This window comes from Cydia pomonella, chromosome 2 (genome assembly GCF_033807575.1).
Source record: "Cydia pomonella isolate Wapato2018A chromosome 2, ilCydPomo1, whole genome shotgun sequence".
Taxonomy (NCBI): Eukaryota; Metazoa; Arthropoda; class Insecta; order Lepidoptera; family Tortricidae; genus Cydia; species Cydia pomonella.
In genome coordinates, this window is record NC_084704.1 from 19,416,848 (window position 1) to 19,429,586 (window position 12,739).

The 12,739-nt window shown below is 41.6% G+C and overlaps 2 protein-coding genes across 2 annotated transcripts in view; one reads left to right on the forward strand and one right to left on the reverse strand.

Moving 5' to 3' along the window:
• LOC133534609 (uncharacterized) overlaps positions 1 to 12,739 on the reverse strand; it is a 201,521-nt gene that overhangs the window by 167,429 nt on the left and 21,353 nt on the right. The gene's annotated exons all lie outside the window — the stretch shown is intronic.
• On the forward strand, positions 292 to 4,143 carry LOC133534592 (sodium channel protein Nach-like). The gene has a single exon (XM_061873765.1). The coding sequence runs from the start codon at positions 1,402 to 1,404 to the stop codon at positions 3,064 to 3,066; it is 1,665 nt and encodes a 554-aa protein (XP_061729749.1). The 5' UTR covers positions 292 to 1,401; the 3' UTR covers positions 3,067 to 4,143.

Sequence of the window (12,739 nt, forward strand, 5' to 3'; positions counted from 1 at the left end):
CAAGAGGAAGAAATAATCTATGCCGCTATGTTTTGATTTTTTGGATATTTATTGTCATATTTGTATACTGTGCCTTTTTTTACAGCCAATTCAATTGAGCCGTTTTTGCGATTTTTGAGGCGCTGTAAGTTTCTTCAAAATAAAATAATCCAAAAAAGCAAAACATAGCGGCACAGATATTGATGATATTGATCTTATTTGAAAAAATCATTGCTCTAGGTTCAAAATCTAGGGAGGAAATAGTCGAGAGCGTTTGTATGGAAAAATCACCACTAGGAATTCCTCTTAACTTTTCTCTCGCTGCGCTAAACGAACTTCTAGACGGAGGTGGAAAGCGGCAACTTCGTTTAGCGCAGCGGGAGCAAAGTTGACGCTTTCCGCCCGGAGGGCAGAAAATAACTATTGAAGTCATTTTATTTCATTTCATTTCATTTATTAATTGCATTCCATGGTACATACAGATGTTATGTTAAATTAAATTTTTATGTTAAATTAAATTTATATTATTATTTTACATTATTTCATTAGGTTTCGCCCGATGCTTTTGCATGAGGGCGCCGAAAGCGCCCGTTATTCAATCGCCCGCAGCGCGACACGTATGTCGAGCTACGCGGCGTAGCGTATAGCGCAATATAGCGTATTGAACGAATCGGGCGTAGCCTACGCCCAACTCTTTCAATATGAGGGCACCGACGGCGCCCGGCATTGAATCGCGCGTACCGCGCCACGTTTATCGGGCTGCGCCCAACTATTTTTGAACGAATGATGGCGCCGAGGGCGCCCGGCTGTAGATTGCGCGCAGAAGGCGCCGTGTTAAATTTGATGTGACGTCATATAGGGTAATAGGCGTGTTATAGGTTATACCTATAACCAGCGGATAAGCGTGTAAGCTAGTCGGTTGTTTGGAACGCCGCACTACCCCATACCATAAAGTTAAAGCGAAAAAAAAGTCATCTCCGCTATATTTACGTGTAGAATATAATACATTTTTTTATAATTTCTATTTTACTACTTTGTCAGCGTGATTTATTTACATGCCCATGCCAAATAATTGCAGATTTCTAGCACTAACGCTCAGTGAGCTAAGCAGCGTACAGACAGATAAACTGACGGACATCTTTTTTTTTTCAAATATGATGTTGACTGTACGTGTGACATAATTATACCTATTTCAAGTGCCGTGACAAACTGCAGTTTAATTGCTTGTCCGGAATGCATAATTTGCACGTAACGTTTTATGTGTAGGTAGTACCTTAAATGGTTGTGATCCATTTCATATTATAATGTAAAAACAAAAGTACATTTTTGACTCCAATTGAATAGGTACCTACATGATACTGAAATCAAAACTACTTATAAGCTAAATACTTACAACTTCATCATTTAAAATATTTTTTTAGAATGGAAAAGAAACAAAATACATTTTTCCATGAAGAACTCGCGCCGTCTCACATGCCGAAACAGACAAAGAAAATGCTTAGCAAGAGAGTTCGTTTTCAGAAAATCAAGACACGAGTTAAGCTTAGCCAAGAACAGATTGTACGAAAAAGTTTACAGCAAGTTTTCTTTGAATACATGGTTAATTCTTCTTTAAGTGGTGTCCGATTTCTTGTTGATACAACTAAGACCAAAGCGGAGAAAATAATGTGGCTGGCCATAATTGGATGTGCAGTTTTTAGCTTTTTCTACTTTGTGAAGAACGCACTTCGAGCCCAGAGTGATCAGCCTGCATATATGACATTAGAAGATCCATACTTTCCAATCAACCAAATTATTTTTCCAGGCATTGCAATTTGCAACCATAATCGAATAAAAAAATCTGCTATTGCACATCTTGTCGATGTTTTATACTCACACGACAATACAACGTTTTCCAGCAAAGAAGAACTTTTTGAAGCAGTTACGTTATACGGCTATCTCTACGATTTTTCTTATTCTAGAAGAGCGGATATTATGAAGTACAATGGTTTCCTTGTAAAAATTGAAAACATAGTGGACAAAGCTGAAAATATTAAGAAAAGTAACATATCGGAATTGATGCTATCGCTGACTCCGACCTGTGACGAGAGTTTAATTAAATGTAGTTGGAAAGGAGAGGTTCAAGATTGCAATAGTTTGTTTAGAACGCAAAGTACCCAATTCGGCTTCTGTTGCACATTTAACTACTACAATACTGAAGCAGGTAGAAAAGCAGAAGACCCTGATTATCCTCTAGATACGCCTTACATATTGGAGGATCACGAAGCAGGACCCTACTATGGCCTCACCTTAGCGGTTAACGCAAAAACACACGAGTATCTTTACACAACACGTCAAAGCTACGGCTTCGACGTTCTATTCTTTAATCGATACGATTATGCTGATCAAACTGCCGGCGGGCTAGTCCACAGAGTTGTGTCATTGGGCTCCCAGTATGACATGGAACTCCATCCATACTCTTACTACTCGACATCAGAGATAAAACGATTTCCTTTTGAGAAAAGACAATGCAAATTTGCTGATGAAATGCAACATGAGTACCACAACCATTATAGTTTGAGTAATTGTCTAGTGCGGTGCAGAATGAGAACTATAGAGAGACTTTGCAACTGTGTGCCTTTTTTTCTGCCAAGAAGGAGTAATGTTTCAGCATGCACATTGGAAGAGCTGTATTGTCAGAACAAATACAGTCAAAAACTTTTATTCGTATATCCTCCTAAGGATTTACCAGGTTTAGAGTTAGAACGAGAAAATTCTCTAAACTGCCCGACATGTCTAGCCGATTGCTCCGTTACGAAATATAATGTTATTAGTAACAGACTACTGCAAGATAGTGGGATTGAGTTCTCCAAAGAACTTGATTTAAACGATCAGAATATATCTATAATCCGTATATTTTATCTTCATCCTACATTACCACTATTCAGAGAGGACGTGACGTATCATTGGTTTGAATTAATTAGTTACTTAGGTGGGCTATGTGGATTTTTTACTGGATTTTCTATGATAAGTCTGGCTGAATTCTTTTACTACATCTTCATACGTTTTAGTTACATTTTAAATGAAAATTTTAGACAAAATGGTTAATTTTCGTGTGCTCATGCCATGCCTATGAACCAGTGCTTGTTGTTGGCCGTTTTTATCGTCATGACACAACATGGGGCCAAAATGTGTGTGATTGTGGTGTACTTCCGTTTAGTTAGTCCAAATACTTTTCGCCAAATTTCACTTCCCAATAAACAAATCGTAATAGTTTAATTTTCCAAATGCATCTTTGGCAAACTTAGACTTCGCAATTAATTTGTTTGGTCAAATTATCATTTGGCTTCATTTTACTTAGTCCAATTTTATTAAAACAAAAACTTAAGCAAACGTTTTTTAATGCCAAAACTTATCCCATCAAAAACAATACTTGCCAAAAAAACCAAGTCTCGCAACTCAGTTGTTCTGCGGTAAAAAGTTGTGAGATCCATGTAATACCAAGTCGGTTATTAATTTATTCAGTCTCTACTTAAGCGACTTTCTGTCTTAATACGTCCAGTCTCTAAGACCACGATCGTGGTCCATAACAATTGAAAATCAATTGTGTCTGGAATCTCCGTACTCGAAGCATTAAGTTGTTACGTAATAATTAACAGCATCTTATAGTGACGCATATCAATATTAAAATTCTTTAATGTTTTATATAAATATATTGAGACTTGGCCATCGCCTGAAAACACGTGTAAATTCAATCGCCTGAAAACACATGTAAATTCAATTATTTAGTGCGATGGCCAAGTCTCAATATATTTATATAAAACATTAAAGAATTTTAATATTGATATGCGTCACTATAAGATGCTGTTAATTATTACGTAACAACTTAATGCTTCGAGTACGGAGATTCCAGACACAATTGATTTTCAATTGTTATGGACCACGATCGTGGTCTTAGAGACTGGACGTATTAAGACAGAAAGTCGCTTAAGTAGAGACTGAATAAATTAATAACCGACTTGGTATTACATGGATCTCACAACTTTTTACCGCAGAACAACTGAGTTGTGAGACTTGGTTTTTTTTGACAAGTATTGTTTTTGATGGGATCTCATTTCTTTTTGTATTTTGTAGACAGTTCTACTTTTTTCCTTTTCGGTACCTTCTACTTATTGTATATGTGTATAAATAAAACATAAAACATCGTTACGAATAAAGCCAATATTGAAAAATTTAACTGAAGACTTGGCTGTATGGGCTTAATTTTCTTTACGGTCTTTTCTAGATTTTTTAGTTTTTCCTTGATTCATACACCAAACACTACTTATATTCCAAATTTGAAGCTTTTAGGTCTGCTAGAAGTGCCTTAGAATTTTGATGATCGGTGAGTCAGTGAGTGACAAAATTAAGAAATTTGACCCGTTATAATTCTTAAAATACTGGTTCAAATTGAATGAAATTTGAAATATACCGTGTCTTTACAATGCCTGCATGGTTACTGAAAATTCAATCTTCTAGTTTTATCCACAACGAAGTTACAGGGGGTCGAGAATGGTCTGAATTGCTTCGAGAAAAGGATGGTACGGCCGTGCTTTTTTGCTCGACTTGGTGGGGGCACTGCCGTGCCCCCAGATATTCCAAAAATATGTTTGATCAAATTATCTCTTCGCCTTTTGGCAAATAGGCGACTCTACGAGGGTGGGTTGAAAAATTCGCGGCCTGAATATTAAAAACAAAACAGAGGTTTTTTAATTTATTTTTATTTTTCTACATAGTCCCCGTCGAGTTGAATGCACTTGTTCCATCTGGATTCCAGAGCCATTACACCCCTTGTGAAGAAGCTTTCCTCGAGACCTTCAAAATAGGCATCCACCTCAGCTTGGACCTCGGCGTTGCTTGAAAATTTCATACCACCCATATGTTTTTTTTTTAAATTGGGGAACATATGAAAGTCTGCTGCTGATGCTAAATCGGGTGAATAGGGTGGGTGGGGCAATAATTCAAACCCACATTTGGCAATCTCCGCCATTGATTTTAGTGACGTGTGAACACGTGCATTGTCCTGGTGGAAGATAACTTTCTTTGTCAACATTCCCGGTCTTTTTATCTTCAGAGCCTCGCGTAATCTGCGTAATAACTCGCAATAATAGTCGAAATTTTTAGTTTTACCTCTCTGGAGATAGTCAACCATTATTATTCCCTTTGCATCCCAGAAAACAGATGCCATGACTTTATTGGCCGACAAAATTGCTTTGGCTTTTTTGGGAGGCGGAGATCCAGGACGAGTCCACTGCTTCGATTGCTGTTTGGTATCTGGTGTATAATGGTGGACCCACGTCTCGTCCATAGTTACAAATCTGTCCAAAAAGTCGGCTTCATACAGGTCTAGACATTCACGTGAATTAGTACGGCGAGCGATTTTTTGTTCCACTGAAAGAAGCCTCGGGACCCATCTCGCCGACACCTTGGAAAAACCTAATTCGTTGACTATAATATTTTGAGTTCTTTCATAAGAGATGCCTACGATGTCAGCTATTTCCCGCACCTTTAATCGCCGGTCTTTCATTATCATTTCGCATATAATTGCCACATTGTCCGTGTTAGTCACAGTTGTTGGCTTCCCGGGACGAGGGTCATCTGCGATACTATCTCGTCCACGCTTGAATTCAGCTGCCCATTTTTTCACCATCGTATATGATGGACAGGATTGCCCTAATGTACTTTGCATATCATCATAAATTTGCTTCGGTGTCAATCCTTTTTTATGCAGGTATTTAATCACAGCACGCTGCTCTAATTTCTCCATTTTCATGATATCTACCGACACGTAACTTTAAATATGCCGTAAAATTGCTTTTAAATATAGACGCCAATTGAAATTTCGCGGGAAGACAGTTGAATAATGACAGTTCAAAATGGCGGCAGAAAAAAGAAAAAAGTTTTTTAATTGGCCAGGCCGCGAATTTTTCAATCAACCCTCGTATTTAAATTTCTTTGATATTTTTTTTTGTGTTAGTGTTTTTTATTTTTATATCATTTCTACTCAGATTCACGAGCTTTTTTCATTTTAACCGAGAATAAACTGTTCTCAATTTTTAGGGTTCCGTAGCCAAAAGGCAAAAAACGGAATCCTTATAGATTCGTCATGTCCGTCTGTCTGTCCGATTATGTCACAGCCACTTTTTTCCGAAACTATAAGAGCTATACTGTTCAAACTTGGTCAGTAGATGTATTCTATAAACCGCATTAAGATTTTTACATAAATATAGAAAAAAAAAACAATAAATTTTAGGGGTTCCCCATACTTAGAACTGAAACTCAAAAAATATTTTTTCATCATATGGGGTATCTATGGATAGGTTTTTAAAAATGATATTGAGGTTTCTAACATCATTTTTTTCTAAACTGAATAGTTTGCGCGAAAGACACTTCCAAAGTGGTAAAATGTGTGTGTGTGTGTGTGTGTGTGTGTGTGTCCCGTAACTTCTAAAATCGAAAAAATATATATGATATACATTGCCATGCAAACTTCCACCGAAAATTGGTTTGAACGAGATCTAGTAAGTAGTTTTTTTTGATATGTCATAAATGGCACGGAACCCTTCATGGGCGGGTCTGACTCGCACTTGGCCGCTTTTTTTTTATCTTCTATGATAGTATGGTCTAGTTAAGGAAAAGTATGGAAGTAAGTCGTGTAGTCGTGGTTCTTTTTGGATTCGTTAAAGGGCGCAACTAGATTGTTTCCCCCGAGTTGCACCGTCTCTTTTATGTACGGAATATCCTTAAATTTTAGGTATAAACTATAAAGTGCCGTAATTTTGGAGTAAGTTAAAAGCTATTGGGTTCAAGCTTAGTATAGTGTAAAGAGAACACCTTGGTGCAGTGTATCTTAATTAAAAAGATGTGCGATGTATGACACCCTATAAAAAATTTTTTTTTTCGATTGCGGCTGGAGGATAAGTCAGTCGGTTGGTGCGATCTCAAGTTAAGCTTTTTAAAGCATTATAAACATTCAGTTAACTTTGCACGCCTGGGCAAATTATGGAACATGTATTATTTTTCATTCTTTTGTACATAGTGCTTCGGGGGAAATTAAGAGAGACGTGAAAATTTTAAAAACGGTACTTATCTAAAGACACTACATTTGCACTGAATAAAAAATAGATTTATTACCGAAAGTTTGTCAAAAAGTAAATAGAATTAATCGCAACGAACTGCAAGCGAGGGTGGGTGACAGCACGCGGCGCGGGGCGCGCGGGGCTGGGAGGTAACGCAGGTAGGGTTTGCAATATTCGTCAATTTTTCGTATCCGGATATCCGGATAATACGGATCCGTATAAAAAAAGTTTACGTTCTAGAGGACTCGGCCAAAAATAAAACTATTTTTAGTCAAAAATTAAGTTATATTACATAATAATATATAAATGGAGTAAATTAACATTTACTCTTTAAACGACAAGTTTTTCGAACATGTATTAATCTTTTATACACCAGTTAAAATCCGGTAAGAGACTTGTTCTCAGACCGGATAAAGGGAGACAACGTCAAGGGGCCAAGGTCGATGCAGCGGAAAGGTGTCCTGCACGGGGAGGCTCGGAGATTGAGGGCCATGAAAACGACCCATTTATCCCTTCCTATAAACCTCCAATTTACCCATAAAACCTTACCCAGACCAACCCTCCTGACCCCCCTTCCCATCTTAATCCACTTATCCACATCCCCCCTTCCTGGAGGAGACAACCTCGACCCCAAAAACCCTAATCCAAGGTGTAACTGATCGTGCCGATGGATGCATGGCTGAGAGGGAGCTCAGTCGCGAACGATAGGCCTCGGGTACCGGGCGAAACCCGTTGTATATAGCCTTGTCTACGCAAGCGGGGCTCTGCGTAGTACTGACCCTTTATATCCCTAGCTACTCGTGGGAACCATATGAATAGCAATAAATCAAAAAAATATATAACTAAAAACCAACAGAAACAAACGACCTCCTTAGATGAGACGGCACATGCTGAAGCACTAAGGGGGGCGAAACAAACAGAGAGCGGGAAGGCTAAGGAAGAGCCATCGAAGCTGGAGAGGCCGCTGAAAGCCGGGGTACCTATCGGAACCCCAGCCCAGGTGACTAAGCCAGAGACGATGGAGCTTTCAACAGCTGGACCCTCGACTGAAAAAACGATGGCGGCTGAGAGTGGGACGACACCTGTTGAACCCTCAAAGCAGGTCATAGATCCCGGCTGGGAGATCAGGTGCAAACCAAGAGGGAAGCCTGCCCAGACCGAAGAAGACGCACCTATGCGGAAAAAACTTTCGCAGAGGAAGAGGCAGCGGCTCCAAAAGCGAAGAGAAGCAGAAAGCCGCTCCTCTGGAAACAAACAGGAGGTTGACGCCCCGGAGGGACAGGGCGAGGGAGCGACGACCCCTGCGGAACAAACCCAGGCAAAGAAGAAACCAGAAGGGAAAGCCAAGAGGGCACGCCTGGATGAAACCATATCCCCCAGAGGCGACCACAAAAAACAGCGGACAGACGCCACCTCGGGGAACAAAGAACTACCCTCCTCCTATGCGGCGGCAGCAGCGGCAGATCTGACGGTGGCGATTACTAATAACCGCACGGGCAGACTGACGCAGCAAGATGCAGCAGAGGTGGAGAAGAAGATCGGGGACGCTATCTTCCAAGCAGCCATCGAAACCGATCTGGACACCGCAGCGGAGGCCCCAGCGTTCTCAGGTAGACCCAGTTTTGTGGATGGGTACCTGAAGCTGTGGTGCCAGGACGCGAACACCAAGGCGTGGCTGATGAAGTGGCTGGAGTCGGCCACCCTTCAGAACGGAGACCAGCTCGTTGGAAAGAGGGAGGACGAGATGGTCCGGAACACTAGGTGCGGTATCCTGATCCCGTCCCTGGAAGACAACCTCACCAAAATAGGCAGGGTCCTCAACTTCCAGAACCCGTGGGCCATGGTGAGGAAGTGGACTCTCCACCAGGCGATCCCCCTGAAGAAAAGGACCTGTACCCTACTCCTGGTGGGAATACCTGAAGACGTTGTTCCTACTGTGATGGAAAAGGGAAGAAGACTGAACTACCTATGTGGGACAGTCTACATCCGTTTCCAGCACGGCGGAGGACGCTTCAGAGATTCTCCACCGGAGAAAACCGCAACAGAGGCGAACACTGACGGAGGGGAGAACAAATCTGCAGAGGACGCGCCTGAAAAGAATACCCCCTCTGCCATGGACACCGACTGCGCGGAACCACACACCTCAGACATCGAGGAAGGCATTTTGCTGGACTCTGAGGACGAGGATGGCTTACCAAAGGGGATCAGTCTCCTGGACCTAAAGGGAAGGGCGGCGGAAGGGATATCCCCGGATGGCGCCTTCCCACTGTAAGGTCCTCCAGGTTAACCTCCAGCACAGCGAATCTGCAACGGCTCAACTTCGAAGATGGCTGGAGGTTAACCCAACATCCATAGCCCTGATTCAAGAGCCGTGGATCAGGAACACACGCATAAACGGCCTTGGTAATACCGGAGGTAATTTATTTTACAATACACATTTCAAACCAAGATCTTGCATATACATATCTCGTAACATAATGGCACAACCACTAACTCAATTCTGTTCCAGAGACGTGTGTGCCATAAAACTCCTCAGAACACAAAACTCAAGTCTACCGGAGATAGTCCTGGCGTCCACCTACATGGCGGCGGAGGACGAACCACCTCCAGTGGAGATGAACAACCTCATACGCTACTGCGAACGAGAAAGGCTCGAGCTGGTCATATCTGCAGACTGCAACGGCCATCACAACCTATGGGGAATGGAAACCAACAACAAAAGAGGTAACGATATTGTTGAATACCTTATGTCAACTAACCTAGATATATTAAACACAGGATCTAAACCAACTTTTGTCACTCGTAGGTGTAATACTATAATTGACATTACTCTAAGCACAGGACTGGCAGCTCAACACATATCCAACTGGCACGTGTCGGACGAGCTATCCTGCTCCGACCACAGATGGATTCGGTATGACCTGACAGCTGACATCCAAACATCCACACCTAGAAGAAACCCGAGACGCACGGACATAGCGGCGTACAAGGAACTTCTGGAAGGTAAACTACACAATAACACACACACTGACAGACCTAGCAATACGAAGGAATTGGAGGAACAGGTAAACTTACTTATTAAAAACATAACTGAAAGCTATGAAAACACATGTCCGCTATCGACTCCATCGGCTAGAGGAAAAGGTAGTAACAATAACAACAACAGCTGGTGGGGACCGGAGTTGGAACGAATGAGAACAAGAATGAGAAGGTTACTTAACAGAGCAATGAACACAAGAGCTGAAGAGGACTGGGACAGGTACAAAACAGCTAAAACAGACTACAAGAAAAGACTAAGATACAGAAAATCAGCCACATGGCGAAACTTCTGCGACAACATATCCACAGTAACCCAAGCAAACAGAACAAGGAAAATCCTTGCAGACCAACCAAGACAACTACTGGGCACCCTGAGGAGACAAGATAATAGTACCACCAGTAGCCCAGCTGAGACAGAAAGGCTGCTGGTGGAGACCCATTTCCCAGGATGCAAAGTAGTAAATGAGCAAGACCCAGAACAGGATACAATGAACTATAATCCAACGGAAAGCGAATGGAGAATAGCAGAATGTATAACAGAACATAACAAAACGACCTGGGCAGTAAATAGTTTTGATAACTTCAAATCGCCGGGAACAGACGGAATTTACCCAGCCCTACTAAAATGGGGTGGACATACATTAATCAAACATCTATCCAATCTACTGTGCAGCTGTATAGCCTTTAGATATATACCACATAAATGGAGGGAAGTGAAAGTGATTTTCCTCCCAAAGCCAGGCAAAACCGATTACTCGGATCCCAAGTCTTTCAGACCAATCAGCCTTACATCCTTCATGCTAAAAACACTAGAAAGACTATGTGACAGAGAACTGAAGGACACGGCCCTAAAAAACATAGAAATCCATCCAAACCAACACGCCTACAGTCAAGGGAAATCAACTGACTCAGCTCTCCATGCTGTAGTAAGCAACATAGAGAATGCGCTAGCAAGGAAGAACTCATGCCTAGGCACCTTCATCGACATAGAAGGAGCCTTTGACAAGACAAACTTTAGCAGCATCCAGCAAGCATTACAAAGACATGGAACCAATCCACTCGTAACCGAATGGATAATGAATATGTTAAGACAGAGAATAATAAGACTATCCGAAAACCAAACTCATCAAGCACTAGTCATGAGAGGATGCCCCCAGGGAGGAGTACTCTCACCACTGCTTTGGAACCTGGTGGTGAACGAATTGATAACAAAATTAAACAACAAACACTTTATGACTATAGGGTACGCAGATGACTTAGTAATACTAATCAGCGGCCTAGTAATAAACACACTGTGCGATCTCACACAGACAGCACTGAAAATAGTAGAGAAATGGTGCAAGGAGAATGACCTATCGGTAAACCCAAAAAAAGACCGACACAATTCTCTTCACACACAAACGAAAACTGGGTACATACGAACTGCCAACCCTTTTTGGCACAAGATTGACACTTTCAAAGGATGTAAAATACCTAGGCATAATCCTGGATGATAGACTGAACTGGAACAAACACCTGGACAATAAACTAAACAAAGCAACAGTAGCCTTTTGGCAATGCCGGAGGATGGTGGGCAAGAGATGGGGACTTGCTCCTCACATCATACTGTGGCTATACAAAATGGTAATAATGCCAATGATCAGCTACGGCGCGGTCGTATGGTGGCCCCGCACCCAGTTAACCACGGTAATAGACAAACTAAACAAAACACAAAGACTAGCATGTGTGGCTGCGACGGGCTGTATGCGAACTACTCCGACTGCGGCGCTAGAAATAATGCTAGGACTCCTACCATTACACATATACATACAAAAAGAAGCGGCTGCCACGGCTCTTCGGTTGAAAAAGCTAAACCTATGGACATCCTTCAGCTCATCGCACAAGAAGATCTATGAAAATATGATCTCAAAACTACCCATGCTGGAGGCGCCCATCGACAAAACACCAAAAACTATGATCTTCTGGAAAGAATACGCCATATCATTAACAGAAGATCCTAAAGAAGGACTAGACCAAACCAACCTAAGAATATTCACAGATGGCTCAAAAACATTTGAAGGGACAGGATGTGGTGTCTTCTCGGAGGACCTGAATATACACATCTCAAAACCCCTGGGAGAACATAACACGGTATTCCAAGCTGAATGTGTGGGAATAATAGAAGCTTGCAATGCTATAACAAGACGACAAGTGAAACACGAAAATATACTAATACTATCAGACAGTAAATCAGTACTACAAGCGCTATGCAGCGACAAACTTAATTCAGAACTCATACTCGAATGTCATCGAAGCCTCACGGAAGTGAGCAAAGAAGGCAACAAAGTAACAATTCAATGGATAAAGGGGCATAGTGGATCAAGAGGAAACGATGCAGCGGACGAACTGGCCAGGAGAGGCTCAGAAACGCCGGCATATGGACCCGAGCCCATCATACCCCTACCAATATCCTATATACACAACCAGCTAGACCTACATCACAGACAACTGCACAATAAATACTGGAAGGAAATGGACACATGCAGGCAGACCAAGGATTTTCTACCGGAACTGAACCTCAAACTCACCAAAATACTACTGAAAACACCTAGACATCAACTACGTAAAATAGTAGGATTAATTAC